At 37.1% G+C, this 25,703-nt stretch overlaps 4 protein-coding genes and 2 long non-coding RNA genes across 6 annotated transcripts; 2 read left to right on the forward strand and 4 right to left on the reverse strand.

Moving 5' to 3' along the window:
- Positions 1-1,183: 1,183 nt before the first annotated feature.
- Positions 1,184-3,837, reverse strand: LOC118439039. Its single transcript, XR_004837201.1, has 3 exons — positions 3,588-3,837; positions 1,970-2,124; positions 1,184-1,309 (listed from the first exon to the last, which is right to left on the reverse strand). It is a non-coding gene; the product is annotated as an uncharacterized LOC118439039 (long non-coding RNA).
- Positions 3,838-6,613: 2,776 nt separating this feature from the next.
- On the forward strand, positions 6,614-7,642 carry LOC110860074 (putative nuclease HARBI1). The gene has a single exon (XM_022109140.1). The coding sequence runs from the start codon at positions 6,614-6,616 to the stop codon at positions 7,640-7,642; it is 1,029 nt and encodes a 342-aa protein (XP_021964832.1).
- A 15-nt stretch (positions 7,643-7,657) lies between these two features.
- LOC110860075 lies at positions 7,658-9,306 on the reverse strand. The gene is made up of 4 exons (XM_022109141.2): positions 8,561-9,306; positions 8,286-8,472; positions 8,119-8,226; positions 7,658-8,048 (listed from the first exon to the last, which is right to left on the reverse strand). The coding sequence occupies exons 1-4, from the start codon at positions 8,831-8,833 to the stop codon at positions 7,804-7,806; spliced, it is 813 nt and encodes a 270-aa protein (XP_021964833.1). The 5' UTR covers positions 8,834-9,306; the 3' UTR covers positions 7,658-7,803.
- A 933-nt stretch (positions 9,307-10,239) lies between these two features.
- Positions 10,240-10,759, reverse strand: LOC118439042. The gene is made up of 3 exons (XR_004837202.1): positions 10,617-10,759; positions 10,384-10,480; positions 10,240-10,289 (listed from the first exon to the last, which is right to left on the reverse strand). It is a non-coding gene; the product is annotated as an uncharacterized LOC118439042 (long non-coding RNA).
- An 8,108-nt stretch (positions 10,760-18,867) lies between these two features.
- LOC110860076 (dynamin) lies at positions 18,868-21,271 on the reverse strand. Its single transcript, XM_022109142.1, has 7 exons — positions 21,199-21,271; positions 20,814-21,140; positions 20,491-20,651; positions 20,408-20,420; positions 20,288-20,319; positions 19,940-20,205; positions 18,868-19,420 (listed from the first exon to the last, which is right to left on the reverse strand). The coding sequence occupies exons 1-7, from the start codon at positions 21,269-21,271 to the stop codon at positions 18,868-18,870; spliced, it is 1,425 nt and encodes a 474-aa protein (XP_021964834.1).
- A 981-nt stretch (positions 21,272-22,252) lies between these two features.
- On the forward strand, positions 22,253-24,494 carry LOC110860077 (GDNF-inducible zinc finger protein 1). The gene is made up of 4 exons (XM_022109143.1): positions 22,253-22,676; positions 22,761-23,022; positions 23,111-23,416; positions 24,170-24,494. The coding sequence occupies exons 1-4, from the start codon at positions 22,253-22,255 to the stop codon at positions 24,492-24,494; spliced, it is 1,317 nt and encodes a 438-aa protein (XP_021964835.1).
- The last annotated feature ends 1,209 nt before the right edge of the window (positions 24,495-25,703 follow it).

A 25,703-nucleotide genomic window follows, 5' to 3' on the forward strand; every position in this document is an offset into this window, starting at 1 on the left:
TGGTGCAAAACTATATCCTAATCATTATTCCAGGGTGAGCTACTTCTAACGTTACTACGGTTTATTTGTTCGTGTGATACTAAATTTTTATCAACAAAACAAGTTCTGGGGTGATTTAATTCATTCCCAACGCATTAAATCACCTTAGGCGAAAGTGAATGCAAATTTCAGCGAGTTTCTCATAATGAATCATTGTGAAAAAACTGATTTTTTTGTGATTTTCTGTCGGTTTGGTTGCCTAATCTTAGAATTTAGCCAAACATGATAAAATGAACGAAAAAAGCCCGAAATATGATCGAGAATATGAATATGTCCCAAAACCCGAAAATATGACCAATACGAGAAAATATGCCTTGACCTACGTGACCTAATAGTGACCATAAACATTCTCAGAAAGTTTGGCGACTGTAGGTCAATAAATGGAAAAAGTCATTTTTCATTCATATCCGACGTATGTTCATTGCCTTTCGTTTTTTTACAATGTGCAGATTTTAATTTATTATCTAAATCTAAATTTGCATGTTCCAGTATTTATTATACATTAATTGTACATAGTTTTCACATTAATAGTATAGTGCAAATGCATATGTACTTTTGAGCTAAATGTTTCCATAAGAATTATGATAAGTTCTTCCTCACTGGTAGTGCTTTTCGCACAGGTAAATTTCCATTGGTTCGTATGGACTGAGGAGGACAACCCTTCACCGACAGAATCACAGATCTTGATGCCCTTTGGATATGTTGTAGTCCTAGGTGAGTCTAGCAAAAGTGAAGGAGGATTTCATTCAATGGCCCCATTTGCGCCCGCCACACCCACTCAAAGGTGCGAAAAACACGAAAAATACCCTGTTTTCGTTCATTCAAAAAATCACCAAAAATCCAATTTTGATCGGATTTTCGAAAGTCAGGAAATTTTCGAAAATACTCAAAAAATTAAAAAAATTGAGTTTGCTATTGGATATGATAAAGCAACTATCTAAGATCACAAAAACGCTTAAATTATGAAAATCCGATCGAAATTGGATTTTTGGTGATTTTTTGAATGAACGAAAACAGGGTATTTTTCGTGTTTTTCGCACCTTTGAGTGGGTGTGGCGGGCGCAAATGGGGCCATTGAATGAAATCCTCCTTCACTTTTGCTAGACTCACCTAGGGCTACAACATATTCAAAGGGCATCAAGATCTGTGATTCTGTCGGTGAAGGGTTGTCCTCCTGAGCTGTTTTTCCTTACTCCACAGCGTCGTATTTGTTATAAACCATTTCTTAATTAGGTCCGATACGATGCCAATCCGATATATGCCATGGAAACTGAAATTTTAAAATTGTAATGATTAGCTCACACTTTTTAAATATTGAGTACTAGCCTATAAGCCCGTCTCCTGTCGGGCAATGGGCTTATTTAATTTTCGTGAAAATTAAATGGTATTGTTCATAATTCCACCGAATTATTTTTTTACTGTATCTATATTATTAGCTGGAAATGTCTGTTTGGCAAGGGAAGTGAAACTTTCTCCACTTTCACTTCCGTCACGGAAAATTACTTTCACTTCCGTTGCAGACAAACATTTCCAGCTTATAATGTAGATGTAGCTTCTGTATACTGTATACTATACACTGTATTCTGTATACATCTGTGTCAGTTTTTCGTTTCTTGCGAGTTTTTGTCACTTTTTGCACTGCAAAGCAAGAAATGCAAGAAATGCAAGGTGCAAGAAATGCAATAAAGTGCAAGAAACACAGCGCCATCTAGCGACGCGCCTACGGAACTATGGCGGCGGTAAGGAATTTATTGCACTTTGCATTTCTTGCGGGTAAAAATAGCTGCAAGAAACCAATTTCGTGCGGTTATTTCTTGAAGGTGGTTACTTGCACCCGAAACACTGTTCTGTGTACATATGTATGTACTTGTTCAAAAATTATTGAGGGTACAACCTTAGAATGAAAAAATCGTGTTAATGACAAACTCACGTGTCCGATACCGGGTCAGCTAGCCTAGAGTTATTCGGAAATCCAAAAGTGTATACGAGGTTCTTCTCAATATTCATGACGATCTGAATGGATTCTTAAAGTTTTGTGTATGTGAGGTTAGTTCGGGTTATTGGAACCAAGGCCATATCAACTTCCTATATAAGATTAAGGAGAATTTAAAATGGACAAAATAGAAAAAAACTGCTTCCAAGACACACTCTAAGAAATGTGGTAATGAATCTAAATGGATCATTACCCTTTGGAGTACATATGGCTCTATCGCGCTTGGTATTGAAATTAACGTAATTCTGTATTCCTTCACTCAAAACAAAACGGTGTGAATATATGACTTAACCGCCTTGGTTACAATTGTGATTCCGAGTAGTAATGAATTTTTTCCGTCCGGTCATAACATTATAACTACCGGTATCAAAATCATCATAACTCGGATCTCGGATTCAACATTGTAACCAAAGCGGTTAAGTCATATATTGACACCGGCGGTGTTGATTCGACAAATTTTTATTTTGAGTGTTTAGCAAACATGTTTTACACCGAAAAAGGTACTGAATTTCTACCAACTAGAAATCAAGCCTTTAGCAAAATTATTACTACCGTGGAGTGTACATATATATATATAAATATCACTCTACCCGATTGTTTAGAGTGCAGTCACTCTAAACTTTTGTGTCATCATGACACAAAAGTCAGGATTGCAATGGTCTTACATAAACACCCTTTCGTTTAAATACACTCGTTTCGTATATTACAAATATAAGTTTATTGTGACAAATGATGAATGAATGATGATTTGTCTCTTCCAAACTTGGAAAATTTTGACACAACCTGGTAATGTAAAACGTTACCAAAATTCAAAATTGATACGTACCTTACAGTATGAATTTTGTAAGTGGATTGTAATAAGTTTGAATTTTTAAGGCGTTTTTCATTCCAATTTGTCGTCAAAAGTAAGGTTTGAGTTCGATAAAAATATCTCTAATGGCATTTTGTACCTATTATTTGCGTTATTTCGAGTGTACCGTGTACATAGATTGTCCTAGAGACGTGTTATGGTTATCCGAACAGCTGACATGTCTAATTTAGGGCATCCAAAACCGGTTTTTCCGATTTTGTAAAACCGGTTTAAAACCGGTTTTCGATTTCCCCGAAAACCGGTTTTATAATTTTCCAAAAAACGGTTCTGTAAAAAACCGGTTTTATCACACTCGAAAACCGGTTTTCGATTTTTGGATAAAAATTGTTTTAGAACTAAAAAATATTAGTGATTTCTCGTTTTTCATGCAAAAATCAATTGTTTTGAAATATTTGTCTCCAAATTAATGCCCAAAGTTTGTTCAACTTTAAATTTGACCACATTATATTTAACACATTTTTAAAATTTGGTAGAAAACCGGTTTGAAAAACCAGTTTAAAACCGGTTTTGCAGAAAACCGAAAACCGGTTTTACGAAAATTTCAAAAACCGGAAAAATCGAAAACCAGTTTTACGAAAGTTTTATAAAATCGGAAAAATCGAAAACCGGTTTTTCAAAATTTTCCGATTCTGGATGCCCTAGTCTAATTTTGATTTTTCTAACCAATGATTTTTTTCAACCTACCTTACCAACCAAAATGTCGATTACATCATCCTTCGTAAAAGATTTTTGGTTATTACGGAACGCTCAAACGTCTTGAATTGTGCAGTTGTCTAAATTCTCTTCATCATCCATTTTGTGCAGTAGATCAACAAGGAAACCAGTGTAGCATGGAGAATTGCGACATGATGTTTTATTCACGTTTTCTGAGGAGAGGCACGAACGGTTTACAATTACCCAGGGGTGGTCCTAAATAAGATATGTAGAGTAAACACATTTCATAGTTAGGGCCCGTTCATATATTACGTCAACATAATATAGGGGGGAGGGGGTCGAGAAAATGTTGACGGGGGAGGGGGTGGGGGGTTTGGGTATGTTGGCGTCAACTTTTTTTATTAGCGCAAAATTGGATTTGCTGCATCGCGAGAAATTTTTCCCGGACTTTGGCACACAAATTTAACCGTTTTTTTCACGTTTTTTCTTTGTTTTAATTTTTTTCAATTTTTCTCACGTTTCCCCATTATGAAAAAAAGTTGACGTCAACATTAGGGTGGAGGTAGGGGGTCAAGCAAATGTTGACGATTGTTGACAAAGGGGGGGGGGGTGGAAAAAATCGGATTTTTTTGATGACGTAATATATGAACGGGCCCTTAGAAACACCTTCTAAATATTCTCTGTCGAAAATAGTCACCTCATTTGCGCAATAGACACCCGAAAAAATTCAATTTCAGCCGAAACTACTAATATTATCTCTGGCCCTATCTATGATTATCAGACGTCGGGTATGAATCACTGATAAAACCTCAAAATATGAATGAAAAATGACCGTAAAAATTTCCAAAATATAACCATAAAAATGACTTTATTTTTTAAATTTTTGGCTTATTTTTGCATTTATTTGTTCGTGTGATACTAAATTTTTATCAACAAAAGTTCTGAGGTGATTTAATACATTCCCAACGAATTAAATCACCTTAGGCGAAAGTGAATCCAAATTTCTGCAAGTTTCTCATAATGAATCATTGTGAAAAACTGATTTTTTTGTGATTTTCTGTCGGTTTGGTTGCCTAATCTTAGAATTTGGCCAAAAATGATAAAATGAACGAAAAAAGCCCGAAATATGATCGAGAATATGAATACGTCCTAAAACCCCAAAATATGACAAATATGAGAAAATATGCTTTGACCTACATACGTGACCTACTAATGACCATAAACATTCTCAGAAAGGTGGGCGACTGTAGGTCAATAAATGGAAAAAGTCATTTTTCATTCATATCCGATGTATGATAATTATATACGTAAGTTCATTAACGCCAAAAGCGCTAATGGCCACACCCCCTGTCAGTCTGGTTCAAGTGCCGGGGGATTATAACTTAGTACCTGGGAAACGTCACCCAAAAGTTCTGATTCCCTGGACTTTTTAGTTATGCAAGTTACAGGGAAACGGAACCCACTACATAGTCGCAGGATTTAGCGGGTGTCGATTCCCCGGTACCATATTACACAAAAGTTACGATTCCCCGGAACCCAACATTTTTTTTTCAATTTTCCTAAAGTGGATAAATTTCCGCAGAAAATTTGTATTATCTCAAATTAACCTCCCACCAATGAAGAACATTGGATAAAAAAGTTAGAATTTTTTATAGTGGCGTTTTTCCTAAAATCACAAATATCTGACAAACTTGAGGAGCGGCAAGCTTAAAAAGGTCCGGGGAATCGTCACCCAACAATGATTTTCATATACAAATAATTTTTGGGCGACGATACCCCGGACCTTTTTGAGCTTGCCGCTCCTCAAGTTTGTCAGATATTTGTGATTTTAGGAAAAACGCCACTATAAAAAATTCTAACTTTTTTATCTAATGTTCTTCATTGGTGGGAGGTTAATTTGAGATAATACAAATTTTCTGCGGAAATTTATCCACTTTAGGAAAATTGAAAGAAAAATGTTGGGTTCCGGGGAATCGTAACTTTTGTGTAATATGGTACCGGGGAATCGGCACCCGCTAAATCCTGCGACTCGTGGGTTCCACTTCCCTGTAACTTGCATAACTAAAAAGTCCAGGGAATCAGAACTTTTGGGTGACGTTTCCCAGGTAATAAGTTCCAATCCCCCGGCACTTGAACCAGACCGCCTGTAGGTAGGAATTGAAGATTTTAAGCCGCTAATGTCATCATTGGTCGGATGTTTCCAAAACATATTTAATTTTGAAAATCGATAGGGAATTGCAAAAATGGCTAAAAATCAAAGTTTCATTGCAGCTTGTGCCATATAATCTTGAAGCAAGAAAATGCTGCGGCTACGATTGATTTATAAACCATAATTTGACTTTTAAATCAACTCTAGTCATATAAATGAATATAAAAACCATTCCCACTGCTGGGAATGATTTAAAATTTTGCGCTATTTTGTGCAGGAGTCGATAATGCAAATGAGATACATATTTGCATATCTTTTTTGAGTAGATGATAATCAATAAACCCTTACAAACGAATATAAAAAGTAGCGTCAGAACGATCAAAATTTCCTATAAAGTGTCACCCTATCCGACAATTATGTATTTATTTGTGACCCTTACGGTCACATTGTTAATGAGATTTTTTCGCCCTGAGTGTGAGTGGCCACTTAAACTCAATGAATTTCATATTCTTAATGAAAATAATCCCCACTCACGTGAGTGGAGACTTTGGAAAAAAGTGAGTGAACTTTGGGTCATGGAGATGAGTTCAACTCAGACAATTTTCACAGTTTGTATTCCCAATGACTGTTTTATTTCTCCACTCAACGAATTTTCGAAAGTATCACTCAATTTCGCTAGTTACGCAACGAGCTATCTTTGGCTGCGCTCTCAACGTTCGCTTGCATAAAAATTACTTGATTTCATGCAACAACATCATATTTCCGGAAAATATTTGGAACACCTTCTGAAAAATTACTTTCTTCGTTAAGTACGTAAGTTATAAAAATATAATAAACATACCAAAATACATTTCACACTTTTTGTTCAACTTATGAAAATTAATCCAATTATGTAAACAATGAGAACATGGCTCTCTCTCGTCTGCAAGATTATGAAGATCGATTAGAGCGTATTCACATTGTCCCGAGTCGTCAATTGAAGGACAAGTCAAACCCTATGGAATCACTCTCCGAGCACCAATTCCGGTATCGTCTCAGCAAGGACGCTACAATATTTGTGGCTGATCTGATCAAAAACCAGCTGGTCAGTCCCCTGGGGCGTGGAGTTCAGATCCCACCAATACTGCAACTACTCGTTGCCTTACGTTTTTATGCTGGGGGCAGCTTTCAAATTCAAGTAGGTGATTTGGCACAATTATCGCAAGGGACGGTGTCGAAGTTGGTCATGCGTGTCTCCGGAGCCCTGGCAGCCCTGCGTCCTCAGTTTATCAAGTATCCTAATAACAACGAAGCCAATTTAGTTCGCCAACGCTTCTACACCTATGGCGGATTTCCGGGGGTGGTTGGAGCTATTGACTGCACACATGTTCCAATAAAATCTGTTGGAGGGGATAATGCTGAGCTATTCAGAGACCGACATGGAAATTTCTCCATAAACGTTCAAGCAGTGTGCACATCAGACCTGAAGATAACCAACGTTGTAGCACGCTGGTTTGGGTCATGTCACGATAACAGGATTTTTGAAAATTCAGCGCTTTATGGGCAACTCGATCGAGGAGAAGTACCAGGGATACTACTCAGTGACTCAGGATACAGCTGCACTCCCTATCTGATGACCCCATTGACGATGCCGAGAACTGCAGCCGAAAAACGATATCAAAGTTGTCAAATCAAAACTAGGAACCCCATCGAACGCTGCTTTGGCACCGTGAAGCAGCGTTTTAATTGTCTGCGATACATGCGCCTAAAGCTATCCACAACCCTATCCACCATTGTTGCATGTTTCGTTCTACACAATATTTCCATAATGTATCGTGACGATCTGGAATTCGAATACGAGGATCACGAGGACGATGCGAACGGGGATAGACCAAACCATGGTACAAGTCCCGGAATTTCTGCGAGGAATCGAATTATTTCTTCTCATTTCTCATAATTGAATTGTAGAGAATGTTTTATTTGCTGTTACTTGTATTTAATTAAATGCAAATTGTTTACATAAGTTATCGAACAAATTAAATAAATTGAAAGCATAAATTGTATACATACATACTTGAATTGCAATCACTAGAATTTAAGGTTAAACGGAATAATTGATTAATCATCATTGCATAGTTTAGATTTTTCAATTTGTAAACTAATCAATTTCATTCTCGCAGTGTAAAATTCTTCATCCATCGCAATATTCTTCTCTTCTCTTTCAATTTGCCTGTCGAGGAGTTTCAGTTTCTTGGCTTGTAACTCCTCCTCCAGGGAAATAATAATTTCATGCCCTGCGAGTAGTTTCCGCTTCCGGTCTTGTGGTTTTAATTGCTTGGTTTTACTACACATCACCTTTCGAACTAAAAATTACAAATGGTCATTCAAATTGTAAAATTGAAGCCTGATAAAAGCATGATAAAAAGGTCTCACCAGTTGTGTCATTAGTACATCCTATATCATCGCAATCAGTTGGTGGGACGACAGCAGTTGCCTCAATTTCGACCGTGCTTTGTTTGGCTGCATCTTTTTGATTTCGTCCTAAATAGATATATATATCTATATAGATTATACAATTATATTGTGGCAAAATAACGTACTTCGTAACCACTCATCAAATCCAAGTTCCACACCCGATCCTGCAGAATCAGCGTCATCGTCATATTTATTATCAAGCGAGGTCATCTGTGCCGGAACAATGGCTGCGACCTTGTAGGAGGTTGGGAAAAGAGAATTCTCTTTCGACCCTCCGCCGGTTTTACCTCGCCCCCTTTTCTTTTTTGAAATCTATTAAAAAATGTATCAATGTAATGCAATCATAATTTCAGATTATAATTTTAATCATGTAATCGAAAATAGTGATAACATAACTAACCTGCTTTTTGCAGCGACTTTTCAAATTTTCCCAGCCTTTTTTCAACTGAGCCCCTGTACGTTTCACTACCGAAATGTGGGAACAAAATTCCGTACTCACACTGTCCCAAGCGTCCTTTTTCTGAGCTGTCCATACAGCGTTGGTTCGCTTGTTCTCTACTACGGCTTTAACAGACGGCTTATTCACTATTTCCAACAAAATTTCCTTCTCCTCAGAAGTAAACGGGGGTAATTTTGCAGTCTTTTTTTCAGATTCATCTTCCGAATTAGACATGATCACACTCTTCTTTCCAACCAATGAAATAATACCTTTGCTAATTTACCGCGATACTAGCATAGAGAAATGCACCAAGTTTCGTAGACGTTAAATCGTTAACACGAATTCTATTAGTAAATTTATTACTATTATTTACTTGAGAGGAAATTTTATTTTGCAAGTCAAGTTGAAAGTCCCACTCAAAAATCTCGACTCAGCTCACAAATTGGAGACTCAGCTCACAAATTCTGAGTGGAGGTTAATTTTCATTAAGAATACCAACTGAGTTGAGTGAAGAATCGAGACTCACACTCACACTCAGCAAAGTGTGAGTGTAAGTGGCGATTTTTGTGTCATTAGGAATGTGACCGTTAATCTCGTCCTCAAGGTCACGAGGTCAAAAATATTAACGTCTTCAAAAACGTTGTAAAATTTCCTTTAAAGTGACACCCCATATGACAATTATATATTTTGTTGACCTTTGACCTCGTCCAAAGGTCATGAGGTCAAAAATATTAGCGTCTCCAAAATCGCGGTCAAATTTCCTTCAAAACGTTACCCCATATGACAATTATGTACATTTCGACCTGTGACCTCGTCGCCAAGGTCAAAAGGTCAAAAATTTTGACGCCATGGAATTCGTGGTGAAATTTCCTTTAAAATGACACCCCATATGAAATTTAAAGTTTAATTTTATTTGGACCACACCCCTTGGTGCAGTGGGGTTTGGTCCGATTGACCCCATTTTCGAACTCGACCGAGAACTAAAAATTAGAAGCACAATAGCGAAAACGGGGTTTGATTATGTTGACTCGTTCTGGAGATATCCTGCTTACAGACGGACAGACGGACGGACAAAACGATCACCATAAGTAGCTGACGCTACTTATGTAATAATCACATTTCGCATCATCCTCACTTACCTCCATTGTCACGATTTTATTAATTTTGGGTCCAGGGTATTCCCACCTGGGTTTTAATGGGTTTTAATGGGTTGTAAATGAATAAAACCCAGTGGGTTTTACCATGTTAAGTGGGTTTTATTTGGGTTTTAATGGGTTTTATTGGGTTTTAATTGAGTTTTACTTAAAAACTACATTCTAAAAGTTAAATACATCTCATATACGTTAGAAGACGTTATCTCAATTCATTCTAAAGCAGTTTATTTCATTACTATTCTAATATATGAAAATTCGGAACAATTCAATAATTGACTCCATCCTTTAGCATCACAGATTTCAAGTGTTATAAAACAAAATAATTTCCGAATAGATACAAATTCCTAATTATTTTTGTTAAGTTATTACTTAAAACTAATAAAACCCTATAAAACCCATTTAAACCCAATAAAACCCATTAAAACCCATTAAAACCCAAATAAAACCCAATTAACATGGTAAAACCCATTAAAACCCATGGGTTTTATAATTTTTGATTAAAACCCTGGGTTTTTCCGAACCCTGTTTGGGTCTGACTGAAATAGAAATTTAACGTCGAGGAAATTATTAAATTAAAAAACTATGTACATATTTAACATAATTAAACTATATAAATTCGTATATAAATACCTTCACAGTTCCATCCATAAAATCCTTTTAGGCAATTGCAAATTCCAAATCGACATCGCGTAACGTTGGTTACGCGATGAAAAAACTCGTTACAATTCTAAGCAACAAATTATTAGATATGTACATATTACTCCCATTTTCATCCAGAATTTTTGAAAAAAAATCAATTCCCTAATCACAAATTTATTAATATTCATAAAGAGTAAATATATGTAAGTAACTTGTTCTTTCACCTTTTACAAAACCCTCCGATACGACGAAAATAAGCAGAAACGCCCCCACTCCGACCAGGATTTTTTCAAAAAACGACATCTCCTCGAACTAATAAAGTGTTTATTACGGATTGATCTCTTATGATATGGCTACCATACACAGGTTTCGTGTTTATGTGAGGTCGAATTGTACAGAAATTGTTAAAACTTTTAGACCAATGGACAAATTTCTTTTTTCTCATTGCGTGCAGATCAAATGATTTATAAAGTTCAATGTAAATTAAATTTTATGTAATTTGTATGTAAATTTTATCCTGTCATGTTAAATTATTCCAGTCGAAGATAAAGATCAAGAACAGGGTTCGGAAAAATCCAGGGTTTAAGTCAAAAAATAAACCGTCGCAAACGCCCATACGGAAGTAGCTTCAGACTACTTCACTCCAAGCACTCCCACGACATCGCGGGAACACTTGATTTTACAGTATTTCATCTATACATTCAATTTTTTCAAAAATCTCATTTTGCCCCGACCACACCCCCTGGCTCCAGGGGGGGTGGTCCGGTTGACCCCAAAAGTTGATAGGATCCTCCCCCTGGGGTCCTATGTATGATGGTGAAAACCGATTTCGATTATCTCGATCCGTTCTCACGTTATCCTGCTTACAGACAGACGGACAGACAGACAGACAGACGGACGGACAGACGGACAAAGTCTTCACATAAAGTAGCTGAAGCTACTTAATAACAACCCAGGGGTTTTAATGGGTTTGAATAGATTTTAGGTAATAAATAAATTCAACAAACAAATCATGCAACTATTTAGAATTCAATTCCAATCATATTTGCCAAAATCGTCCTTGTCCATACATATTAGGAATTGTTTCGGTTCTGAAATTATTTTTTAACATTAAATGGTGGTAAGGGAGGTTGTTCATTGTTGATTTTTCTTCGGGTTTTCAAAAATTACGATATTAATTAAATAAACAGATTAGCTCCAGTGAAACAACTTCGACAAACGTATGAGAGATGTTTTCAACTTTTAGGACACAGTTTTAAGGCAAAATCTAGGTAAAACCCAATTAAATCCAGGTAAAACCCAATAAAATCTAGGTAAAACCCAATAAAATCTAGGTAAAACCCAATAAAATCTAGGTAAAACCCAATAAAATCCAGGTAAAACCCAATAAAATCTAGGTAAAACCCAATAAAATCCAGGTAAAACCCAATAAAATCTAGGTAAAACCCAATAAAATCTAGGTAAAACCCAATAAAATCCAGGTAAAACCCAATAAAATCCAGGTAAAACCCAATAAAATCTAGGTAAAACCCAATAAAATCCAGGTAAAACCCAATAAAATCCAGGTAAAACCCAATAAAATCTAGGTAAAACCCAATAAAATCCAGGTAAAACCCAATAAAATCTAGGTAAAACCCAATAAAATCCAGGTAAAACCCAATAAAATCCAGGTAAAACCCAATAAAATCTAGGTAAAACCCAATAAAATCCAGGTAAAACTCAATAAAATCTAGGTAAAACCCAATAAAATCCAGGTAAAACCCAATAAAATCCAGGTAAAACCCAATAAAATCTAGGTAAAACCCAATAAAATCCAGGTAAAACCCAATAAAATCCAGGTAAAACCCAATAAAATCTAGGTAAAACCCAATAAAATCCAGGTAAAACCCAAATAAAACACATTTAACATGGGTTTTATTCCCTTTGGGTTATTATCAATTGGGTTTTATTCATGGGTTTTATTCATTTATTTACAACCCATTAAAGCCTTAAAAATCCAACCCAATAAACCCTTGGTCAGACATAATATCCTGCATGGTCAAGAAGAAAATTTGTTTTATAAATCTTTCAATCTACAGAATGACTCAAAAGTTGCGGTGAAAGGACTGCCTATTTAAAAAATAAGTACTGAAAAATACAGGCCTTTCAGCTTTATTACTTTGGAGTCTCCCTATGTATGTACAGAGTAGTTATAGGATGTCACGCTGCAATGGAAAATTTTTTGGATGGGAAAAATTCGTAAATTTCCATTTCTTACAGAAATTTTGTCTCTAAAATTCAATATTTTAAGTATTTAGTCATCAGTTTTATAGTAATTATAAGAATCTCAATCCAAAATCTTGAAACTAATGGGAGATTTATGGACTTTTCCTACATTGAAAATTTTCTATTGCAGCGTGCACTCAAAATAAGGTAGTAATAAATCATTACCATGTGGAATGACTATGTGGCTCTACCACGTCGGTTACGATTTGTCGTAGAAATGGTAATAATAAGTTCAGGGAAATTCAAATTTAATACATAATGGTATTCAATTCCATAATATTTGGTAATGACTTTGAATTTCCCTGAAATTATTATTACCATTTCTACCACAAATCGTAACCGACGTGGTAGAGCCACATAGTCATTCCGCATGGTAATGATTCATTACTACCTTATTTTGAGTGTGACATTTAAGCCACCCTGTACATTAATTAGATAATAATTTCTGACTGTTGCTACAACGTAAACGTAGATACTTCGTGATCGTGTCTGGGTGAAAATACGAAAATGCATGGCAATAAAGTCCTAAATCCTTGTACTTTGTGGGGTAGCCGAACTACTAATATTTAGTAATGGCCCGACCAGAGACAGTAGCATATTGAAGCTAAGTTAAATAAGACCGAAAAGTCCCCTTGCACTTGTTGAAATATTTCGTGCCCACCCTGTATGCTAATAAATACGTAGATGGGGTGCGTGACAGGAAAAATAGCAATATTAAAGGAATACAATTATGTATTTATTACCTATTGACAAATAATACTGATTATGAAAGGTTGCCTTGTTTTCATCATCTCGACAAATTTAATAACGTGCATTGGCAATCTTTATTTCATCCTTAGCTTCAGACAGGGCTTATGGAACCGTCATGTCTGTCTGTCCGGCAGTATTTATGACATATTTTTAATCCCGTCATAATTTCGTTTAAACTGACCATGAGCGTTGAAAAGCTTAAAACACGTCTCTAAATAATTATTTGTCTAATACAACATAATTATTATTTATTCGCAGCGTTAATAGAATGTATACAATTTTCTGTACGTAAAGCTCGTATCCGTGAAATTTATTCATGTCTTATTAATATAAATCTTGTTTATTTTTTAAGGATGCTATCCCGAAAAATACACAAAAAGAACCTGAATGAAATTATTTTCCTCCAAAAACTCGATAATGCTGCCTTTAAATTCATCCACTCTAATTTTCTGCATGATGGTACCTACACTAATTAATGCTTCCTTGGAGTTTTATAAAATATGTACAAGTCAGTCTACTAACTTCTCCACACTTTGGTCCAATATCGTTTTTGATTTTAGAGTTATCTTCATCGACAAAAACCTTAAGCGGACTCGAGGATGGCGTGCTAACTAATTTGATTGGACTAAGAGAAGATCAAAAAATAGTTCATGGCGTGTTACCGTTATCGGTTCGTGGTTCGTTGATCCACTTCGTAAAGTTTTCATCCGAAATTTGTATGTTTCTTCCAGCCGCAAATTTTACGAACTGATGAATCACCTCGTCCGATAGTGATACGTAAATAATCTGAGACCAAAAAAATATGCAATTTATTATGAAGTTTGTTTTATATTGATTCGACTCATAATACCTGCATGATTTGCCATGATTTATGGTTATCCAAAGCCTTCTTGCAAAAATCCAAGGCCCTCGGTGTAGTGAATCCCAAGAGGATGGCTACTGGTTTGACGAGGACGTCAAAAAATAGTCCAAAAAACGCACGTACGATATTCATCTCCATGTGGCCAGCTCCTGCAGGTAAATTAACGTATTTATTTAGTACTATTTTTTCCACTTGTTACCAGTATATTTATAGTATCAATTTATGTAGTATATAATCTAACCTGGTCGGAGCACAATTTTATCAAATAAAGGACGTGTAACGTGGTCTGGTAAATTTTTGCACTTTAAGTTCTTCCCACTTGCGCCACATGTGGAGCAGAGTTCATGCGAATCTATCACTTTACTGGCGAGGTTGTAGGGTTGCCCGTCGCAGTAGACGGTTATCCACTTTCTGTTGGGGTCGGACGCCTCAGACATTTCAGTTATCGTAGTTAGTACCTTGATAACCGTGTCGTAAGAATTTGGGTTCATCATTAGATTTTCCATATCAGTTATTGTGCAGCTACTTTTCATTCTAGGAACCCGATCATATTCTAGACCCGATTCATAGGTTTTCGCTTTTATGGATGCGGCACAGTCATCCAAACCTGATTTATCTGATTCTTTAACAGCAATTGTTAAACGAGCTTTTATCCAATCTGTTCTGTACTTGTTGTGGATATTCTTCGCTGTAATGCATTGTGTTTTAAATGCCTGGGTCAGTTTTTGTTGCTGCGTTGTCAGGTTCAAAGATGTGGGGACAGGAATCTGCTGCATATTGTGATTGATTGATTCTGCAAAGACGATTAGAGTCGTCACAACTGAGACTGGTTGAGTTGCTCCCAACGTTACACGATAGTCTCTTCCTACGATCTGCTGGTTGTCAAATGCAACCGCTATGTGTCCTAAAGGAAATTTAGGGGTGTCTGTCGCCAATTGGGCGATTAAGTTTAGCATCGTCTTATAACTTCCTGCGGGTTGAACTGCTGTAAAAAGCTGGCTCGCTAATCGCGACCCACCGTAGGAGTGAAGGACAATGTTATTTGATAACGATAAAGGATCTATGAACTTGTTGTTGATTGCCTTTGCAATATTTCTGGAAGCGGAAAAGAGATACACGATTGCTTTTTTTCTATCTTCGACTGACAACTCACTGAAATAAAAAAAGTATTTACTTGTAATGACGAAAATAATTAAGTGGAATGAGTACAAATGTTTGACATTTGGTTGGGTCGACATACCTTAACTTACTCAACTCCTCAGCATACTGGCCAAAAAACGATGTCCTAAACTTGCTCCATCCTTCCGTGTAATTGGATGACAGGAGAATTTCCTTTTTTTCTTCATTGCTCAAAGACGCGAATGATGCTTTGTTGAATGTATAAAACTCCTCGTCTGCTTGTGCTAAAGCTTGTGCTAAGCACCTGAGGTCCGATGGAGATATTTTCTTATCCGAAATAAGAGAAATGGTGTGCGAAATTGACTCTGTTTAATCCAAAAAATAGAAGAAAATAAGTTGGCTATCAACTACAAAATACTTGAAACTATCAAATTACCATCAATGGGCGCAGTTTCATCCATTGGAATTGGTTGGCTGGGACTTGGTGATCCACGAGTATCTACATTTGTCAATCTCCCTTTTGCCATTTCCACGCAAGCCAGACACACATAATTCGTGCGATCTTTTCGGATGACCCATTTATTATTTTCCATGTACGTTTAACTGCTGAGGGGACGGTTCTAGCGTTGGTTATTGATGCTAATTCCAAGCTTAAATTAGGATGTAACTTGGCAGCTTCATCATGGACTACAGCGGCACATTTCCTCTTGGAACTGGTAGCCATTTCACTGTGATAATTAGTTCTTATTAAAGCACATATACAAACTTCAAATTCAGTGATTAAAACTTGCTTTACCTCTTTCGTAGTAATTATATTTTTACGCGACCAAATATTAATATTTATTAATATGATGGCGCTTTCTCTTTCTCCTTCACAACGGTTCCTTATACAAAGGAAATATTAGTTAATCATTTTCAGAAGACGCCGGCTTCATTTGGTACATTCATTTTGTACCCAAAAATGTATCAAGAAACCCCGAAATGTTCATCCTTTGTTCCTCCTTCATGCATGCAATGCTAAGTTGGAGATCCTTCTCAATCAGTCTTTGGTTGACTGGGCAAGAGGAAACTTTCTCGAGATCTGTCCGCAGTTGAATATAATTAAGTCAGTGCTAAGAATTTTTGCTGACAACTGACTTGTGATGTCCTTCACACTTGCTCCAATGAGTGGGGTTGGGGGAGCGGCAAGCGGTGACGGAGACGATGCAAACCAACGTCAAGGACCTGGGACACTCTCTGACCAGGAATTACATCAATCTAATGACGAAACAACTTCGACGGACGCGTCTGGAACTGACGCGTCTGGAACTGACCAGCGAAGGATCAAGTATGTTTTGATTATGTTAACACCTGTGACAGATTAGAGTCAGAAAACCTCTTAAATGAAACTTCGCTGCATTTCGCAGGAAAAAAACTGGACGGCCTGTAGGCCCGGTTAAGGACGAATACATTCAAGACAACAAGGCCCGCACACAGTGTGCAAAACGAACTGCGCGAAACCTCATTAAGACGGCAAGTTATTCCTATTCTTTTTTGCAGATATATGTAGGACATGTTAAATAAAAATCGTACTTATCAGGTTCGACAATATGAGACGAAATCCAGAGCAAAAGTTTTCCTGCAAACGCAGTACAAAGGAGAGAAGAGTTTAATCTCCTTTTCGCATGGCACGCCATTCCGTATGGGTGACCAAGTAGAGGAAGTGATTTCCCCCATAACCAAGGAAGATGTCAAGGGAGCTGTCCAAGAGGCAATTTCCCCCTTAGTTCGAGAGATGAGGTCGTCCGAGGCGGCGGCAACAGCGGCGGCGACAGCAAGTACTTCTGCGCAGGAAAGTCATCATTAGAAACTATTAAGTCGAAATAAATAAGGTTTGATTTACATACTTCTGTAATATGCAGGTTTTGTCATTATCGCCCCAAAAACGCACTGTGGCAGCAAAGGAAGGGCATTGCAACAAGTGCAATAAGCAGAAAGTGACAAAAGATTTCATGACTTTTGATTCTGCCTGGATTGGATGTGCAGGGCCAAATTGCGATAAATGGGTAAGTGATGGGTTACGTATAAATATACAAAACAATGATCCCTGATTGACTCTGTATATCAGTTTCATGCGGACTGTCTGGGATTTCCTGGACTTGGAGAAGGCGACGTGGCCAGCATGCCCGACTTCTATTGCGACATTCACCTTGCGTTTGGACGTAGCAAGAAGAAAGTAAGCAACGTATATGAGGACCAACCTAGGGGGACAAGCAACGGACGAGGAAAGAAATAAAGAGGTCACTTTCTGATCAATGCTTACATTTCAAATCATATTTCAGTTCCATGATTTTTATCGCATGACCAAATTATCTTAGCTTCAAAGGCATGAGTCAGCATTAGTCACCACTTGTCAGTAACAACAGCGTTAAATTTCTAAGAAAAACACGGATCAAATTCTGCTTGCGCAAATTAGTTCTCTTCATTAGGGATGAATATACAAACTTTGCTTAAGTATATATACGTGCTTACATAGACATTTACATCCTGGTGTCAATGCAAAATCACAGCAATGAAAGTATTCAGAAATAAATACGTAGCAAAAATACGAAAGTTTGCTTACATATAACATTCCTAGCAAAATATGAGTATGGCAAAAAGGCGACTCTCCGCGTCTAGACATGTAATTTGACTCTCGATGAATTACATACATGGAACACTTATTATTTTCTGCTTGTTTATTTTTTCACAAAATGCTTACACAAATGGTACATCCTGTCAAATAAGTAATTATATTATGGAATCCAAATAAATGATTTTGCTTAACCAAGAGAAAATTGTTGTATTAAATACATTTAATTCAAATATTTAAAAAGCGTTGTCCATACTGAACAAGTGACGTGAATCATGTGTGCTCGACGGCAGAAGGACTCACTTTGCGTAATTTGACTCCAACTGAGAGATGTGCTGCAAGGAGAGAAGGCATGTTTGTTGAAGCAGTTTATAGCGTTCTAATTCCTTGTCATCAGGCATGTCAGATAGAATGAATTGCTCCTAAAAATGAAGTATGTATGTACATTTAATTCGTAAAATATGCACAGAATATTCCTAAGTTAGTCATACCACGTCATCGTGAATATCCGAAACCAGTAAAGGCAATTCCTCGGCTAAAAAGTCGGTTATCATACAAAGTTTGATGACAGGAGGTAGCGTACATCCAATGGCATTCTGAGCAGCATTTATGTGCTGAATCGCTAGTTTTTTTACAATCCTTATTTTGTAGTCCAACTGGAGTAAAACAACAATATGAAATAATCAAATAATTAGTTTTAGCTAATCAATGGCAGAATTAGTGGATCAGAAATATAAGCAGGTTTAGTTTGTGATAATAATGAGCACTATTAGTAATGTTAAAGAAGTGCGAAGTCCATCGCGGGGAATTACGCTTAGATCCATGGATGCATGATCGTTTACATCGGGCGCCTTAGCTGTTCCAGACGTTAGTGAAGAGGTTGACCCCGTGTTTTGCGTGGTGGAGACTGTAGGGGGGCGCCCAGCTTGTCAGGAATGACAGTCTTCACAGAATCTGGATCAATGTACACTTGTCGACTTCGGATAAATGATGTCATCAGTAAGATGCATTTTTTCTTCTGCTTCTCAATATTTTGTTTTAATTTGCCTCGCACAATTTCTTGCAAAGTAGGAAATCCCGAAAGTTGCTGTAGTGCTTGAGTAGTGCATGTAACAACGAGGTCTGATATCTCCTCAATTGCATCGATTATCGGAGTAATGATTTTTCCAAGTTCAAAACTCAAAAGTCTTTGAAGAGGTGAGTTGGACGTAAAATGGAAAAAGTTCACGGCTGCGCTATTTGTAATAGCATACCCTATTGCTGCCTCGTCGAGGTCAATCTCTGCCGACATTAGCGCAGCCTTATGCTTCGTTGCAGCTCTGAGTACTAATGAACCAGTTGAATAACCAGATAGCTGCACGAGGGTGGGATATAGTCCTTCAAGCTCATCAACTATTGAAATCCGGACGCTATCCAGCAATCTTAGAAGGAAATTACATCAAAAACTTAGAAAACCACAATATATTAATCACGGATGGTCAAAATACATTTTCTCAAAATACAAAATACAAATACACCTCGGAGCTCAAAATACATTTGTATTTTCAAAATACTTCTGTAATTTTTCATCAAAATACATTTGTATTTTCAAAGTACTTTGATTATTTTATGACAAAATACAAAAGACAGTATTTAAATACTTTTTGAAATGCAAAATACAATAATTAGTATCTAAATACTTTTTGAAATACAAAATACAGTATTTAAATAACTTAGTATTTTGAAAATACATTTTTCGAATTGTAAAATACAAAATACAATTCTCTATATTCTTCCAAAATACATTTGTATTTTCAAAATACTTACATTATTTTGTATTTAAATACCAAATACAAAATATACATTTTGTATTTTCAAAATACAATTGTATTTAAAATACATGTATTTTGACCATCCCTAATAACTACGACCTACATTCCTCCGATCGTGCCCCAATCTACCTGTATATCGTTTGTCGTTTGTATCTCGGACTGAAAAGGGGATCCAGCTCAGCAATTTTGGAGTTTGCATTATCCAGATTTTTCTGCATATACTGCTTCAATGATGGGATGCAACGCATTATGTGAGCTCTCAGTTCCTTACTCAATAGGTTCCCGAGATATTCTGTTCCAATTCTGCCGTTGAGGTGGCGAAATTCCTCACTTTCCGTAAAGAATCTTTTCTCGTTTTCGAGAGCCTCGACCATGCTGACGTTATTTTCGATATCCTGAATAACAGCAGAAACTTAATTTCCATCCAAGCGATATCCATAATTTGAATATAAAAGTTTGCTAAATATGCGCTGCTACCTCCTGGGACCGCAGAACTACCCCCACGTATCCTAAGCGAAGAGGTACAATTTTGTTGTCCAAAACATCGGTATTGCTCTTACCAGCAAAGTTTTGTAAGGACCCCCATCGTTCTTTTACCTTCAGGATCCACCTTTAACAAGATACAAGAATCGTAAATAATTAACATCACCTGAAATTCATACATTTATGCATTTCCTCACTTCTTGTGAAATCTGTATTGCATCCGAATTAGCTAGGTCGACATTCCCAGCAGTGACCGCTAAAATTATTGTTTCTTCTTTGCTTATGTACTTCATGATTGTGGAGTGAACCTGATTCACAATATCGCTGGGCTGAGAAGAAACTCTGACCTTAACGGACCCTGGAATATAAATCATCGGGATTATGATAATCAAAGGTTATTAATTAAATTTAACATGTAAATAAGCAAACAAAAGTTAAACTTGATTTATAGTTTTTCACAAATATACATTCAAAGGTGTGAATAATGTGTGACACGCAATGAAAGATAGAAATTAATTACCTGGCAAGTCGACCAATGTTACGTCCACGACATGCGGCGAAAAGATGGTCAGGTGGATTGGAATATTTGAAATGTTTTTCCCGGGTCCAGCCAAAATTTCTGTCTGGTTGGCAATTTCCTCTTTAATTGCACTAAAATCGTACATCGGCCCGGGGCGATGAAGGAAGACACCGTGCTCTGGACCGTCTGAATTTTTGAGATTAAGAATCAACGGCGTCCGGGTAACAATGTCACTGCCCCGAGGAAGAAAATCTCGCCGAACAAAAGTTTCTAGTAAACTTGATTTACCGGAACTTTGGCCACCCACCACAGCAATTTGTGGCAACCCTGGAATAATTAATTATATTTAGAAATAAATGAGACTACGTAATAAATCCTAACTTACCAAATGTGAAAGGCATCCCGCAACGGATAAACCCCTCCCTTAAATTATTGATAAAATCAATTAAATCTTCCATTTTGAGATTATTATAATTAAATTATAAAGACGTTGTAAGTTAACAACGAACAACCCTTAAAATCAATGGTGATCTAAGATGGAGGACGGAAAACCCAGAAATGTATATATAGTTATCTCAAGAAGTATCGAATTTCATGTAATCGCTAAAAGGAGGGGCTTTATTAAGGGTTCTCTTGACTCACGAGCGTATGAAAATGCTGGAAATGAAAGCATTGCTCACTTTGTTTCATATTTAACACAACATAATATGTACATATGTATTTACATATTTGCAGATATGTCTGTGCATCTTGCATTATATTCCGTTGACCACGGGGAAGAGCTATTCTTCCCCTACTTTATGTCATCTTCCATGAACACATTGTAGGTATTGGTACACATGTAGGTAGCAAAACCCCCACCTCTCATGCCATTATATGGCGGGCTTCATAACTAGTCAATATTGAAAAAATCACAATCCACTATTTATTTTTTTCTGATTCGGAGCCAGTCACGATCGGACTCCGCCAGTCACAAGTTGTTGCCACACAATAGGCACACCTATTGTAATTTTGATTAAGACCCTCCAAGGTAAAGCCATGGCCTCCGTGACATTTTTGTCGACTGGCAGCTTAATAAAGCTCCTCAGCAGCTTAATTAAGCTCCTCAAAAGCGCTTAATAAAGCCGCTCGGCTTAATAAAGCTCCTCGGCGGCTTAATTAAGCTCCTCAGTGGCTTTATTAAGCGCTTAATTAATAAAGCTCCCCGGCGGCTTAATAAAGCTCTCTTCCCCTAACTGAATTGGAAATTAAGGAAGATTCGCAAATTGGAGAAATTTAACTAGTTTGATTCTTTAAATAATTAATAAATTATTTCCTTCACGATAATAAGGTCCTCTCTTTAATTAAACAATTCTTAATTCGTTTCCCCAATTTTATGCAAATATGTATTTATTTACCATGAATTTAATATCTTTTTTCTCATTTTTTTATTCCCAGAAATGGAAACACCACCCACTCTAAAAAATCCATACGTCCGCCTCCATCGGGACCCTTCCTTAGACAAATTTCCCCTTCCTCCTCCTCCCACCCCTATCAATTTAATCCCAAAATACTGCTTCATTTGCGGGGGACACTCTTCTTTTTTCGACGCCGGCGACATCCTCCTGAGCAGTGGCGACCTTGAACGAGTCTCTTATTTTAAACGCGTCCTCATCTCCTCGCGACCTTTTCGGGCCACCTTGTCCCCCAGAAAGTACAACAATTTCATGTCAAACACGTCCACGTGCGAGGATTGTTTCGCCCTCGTTCGCGACATTTGGAGGATGCACAGACGAATTATTTCTGCACAGAAGGAGCTCCACGGTTTAGTGGAGAAAGGCCGGGGTAGATTTATCCAGGCTGAGAAGAAAGTGAAGAGGAAATGTATGTAAATTTAATTATTTAATTATGCAAAAAATTAAAAATTCTGATTTTTCTAAGAGATTAATTAATAATTAATACTTACAGTTGGCCGGATTGAATCGTTCCACTCACCAAACTCCAGCCCCAATAATTCCGAAGAAGAAGGCATAAAATCGGAAATATTTTATGACCAAGAAGAAGACAATGATTTCGAGTGTGTCCTATTTCCCAAAGAAAATTCGCAAGAAAGTTCGCAAGAACCCGACGGAACAATCCAGCCTCAAATTTGTGAAACAATTCGGGACGATAATTATTCACCAAGTGCATCATCATCCAGTGACGAAGAACAAGAAGATTCGCAATCGCTGTAAAAAATTTGCCAACTTTACTTAAATAATTGCACATTACACATTTGCATATATTTTTTAACAGTGCAAATTTTTTTTTTATTCCAGCAATAATTCCAGTGATGACGACGACGAAGGTTCCCATTTCACTTCCTGCTCCGATGAAGAATACGAAGGTGGCACAACAAGGGCAAAAAATCCGCGAAAAAAAAGTTTGCACAAAAGAAAACGTTCCCGTGGGAAATATCTGTATTCATCCTGCGGAAAAGAGCTGCAAAGTCGGAAAGCCCTGGTCGCCCATGAGCTCAGAGCTTGCCACGTGCCCGTCGAAGAGATCGGAGGACTCGGGGACTTCAAACTGCACGAGTGCGCCACCTGCGGAGACAAGTTCCTCGACCAGAAAGACTTGACGAGGTTCGTCTCCATTATGTACATATTTGCATATATCCGAATCCTAAGTATTTATGCAAATGATTTTTTCAATGTCGTTTCATGCATGCAATTTTCTCAGTTTTTGCACAATGCAGCATACAGCATGCAGTTTTTTGCAAGAAATTTCTCAAATGTTCGGAAATTCCTTAAAATAGTGGAAAAGTTCCTAGCAATGTTCTCAGAAACTTTCAAAAAAACTTACAGAATCGGTCTGGACGTATGACTTTAGGCAAAAATTGACAAAAAACATAATTAAACGAACACCTCAAATCTTTCATATTTATTTTAACTATATTATTTCACTTTTTATATTTCCTTAATACAAAAACTCCGTGCAAAAAAGTCCTGCAAAATTTTCATCTTTTTTATAACTTTTCACTTTCTGTAAGTGCAAATCCTCCAAATTTGCTCCTTTTTTGCTATTAAATGCAAAATTACCAAGCATTCCTTTAAAATCCAACAAATACATACATATTTTTCGCAGCGCTTCCTCCACCACGTGTTAAATTTGATTGTACCCCCTTTTTTCCAGGCATCATCTCACGCACTCTACCCTAAAATCAGTCACCTGCCCGAAATGCGGGCGATCTTTCAAACATCCCGCCAACCTCGCCACCCATCAGAAATTGTCTTGTCACGCGGTCCAAATTGACGTCGACGTGCGGAAACAACTTGTCGAACGAGACGTCCTCCAGCGGTCCTTGTCCACCCAAAAGTGTCCCCATTGCCCCGAAGGTTCCCCTCCGCCCCCAAACTGGCCGCCCATTTGAAAAACGAACACACCGGGGGAAACAAAGCCGTCGAAAAATTCGCCATCTGCGAAATCTGCGGCGCTTCCATATCCGCCAAACGCGCCTCCAACATGCGCGAGCACGTGAGTCGCGTCCACTTAAAAGTGGCACGATCAACTTGTGACAAATGCGGGAAAGGATTTTTCAATAAGCGCGAATTAGCGAGTCATTTGAAAGTTGGGTGCGACAAGAAAGGCACCCGAAAGCGGAAAAGAAAGCGACCACTCCCCCGAGTAGAAGATGATGGGGTGGAAATGAATGCAGAATAATGTTGTGAGAATGCGCAGTACAATAAATAATTTCAAAATTACCACACCGTTTTTAGTATTTACCGAATATTAATTTGGAATACTATGCTAATACAATTTTACACTCCAATGAATAAATAAAGAAATTATAAGGATTTCTTATATGCAAGCTTATCATTTTTCATCCACGTATATAAACAGATACGTTGAAAAATTTTGTAGGTGGAAATTTTATTTACAATTAATTTTTACTATAAACATACAATTTAAACAAATAAATCCTTCACTGGCAAATCAGGAAATTTACATCTATGTTCATTACGCTTAAATTGATACTTTCTCGCTTTTGGTGGCTTTTCGATCGTAAAATTAATAGCGTAGGATCGTTACAGTATTTACATTGCGCTATATTTAACGTCTACATAAATATGTATTTATTCATCAGTCCCTCCCCCTCGGGTTACCCCTCGTTGACTTACGCTAAAAATACATGGACCGAGTTCTTCCCCCTCCACGCGCAACAGCCCCACATTTCTTGGCGTGATGACACGATCTCCAGTATGCAAATAACGCCCAGAAGGACCAAACTTATCCCGACAACTTTGAAGAAAGGTGACAACGTGTTGATTGAAACGTAAGATGACGCCTCTCTCGGCTTGGACCATTCCATCGCTTGCACCTTAAACAGGGTTTCGGTTAGAATTAATTGGTGATATTGAGACATATGATATGAAATGGCATTAAATGCTTCTCAAGATCTCAAGTGACATTAATTATATCAAATGGCATCAATTAGCTTTTAATATTTTTTTTCAAAACAGGGTTTATAATCTGCATCTCATGCAGTGACTGATGATTTTGACATGCATACGACCCTTCAAAGGTTGAAGCTATGTATGTACATGAATTTTGCATGTTTTGCATGATAAATCCTTAGGAATGGTTATGTTGGCAATATTAGGTATTACATATCAAACTTTTCAAAAAATCGAGTAGAATTCTATGATATGTAGTAATTGTAAAATGACTAGAATGCAAATTTATAGTGATGCAAATACATATATTGCGTGAGAAACATATCGCCATTTCCCACATTTGAATTTCATGTCTGTCATTGATACCAGTTAATGTCATTTAATGTCACTCACGTTACAGCAATATGGGAAAAGTGATATTTACAAAAAAAAACACTAACCTTATAGCCATGCATAATTAATCGCTCCCACAAAC

Source organism: Folsomia candida, unplaced genomic scaffold (genome assembly GCF_002217175.1).
Source record: "Folsomia candida strain VU population unplaced genomic scaffold, ASM221717v1 Fcan01_Sc029, whole genome shotgun sequence".
NCBI classification, from domain to species: Eukaryota; Metazoa; Arthropoda; class Collembola; order Entomobryomorpha; family Isotomidae; genus Folsomia; species Folsomia candida.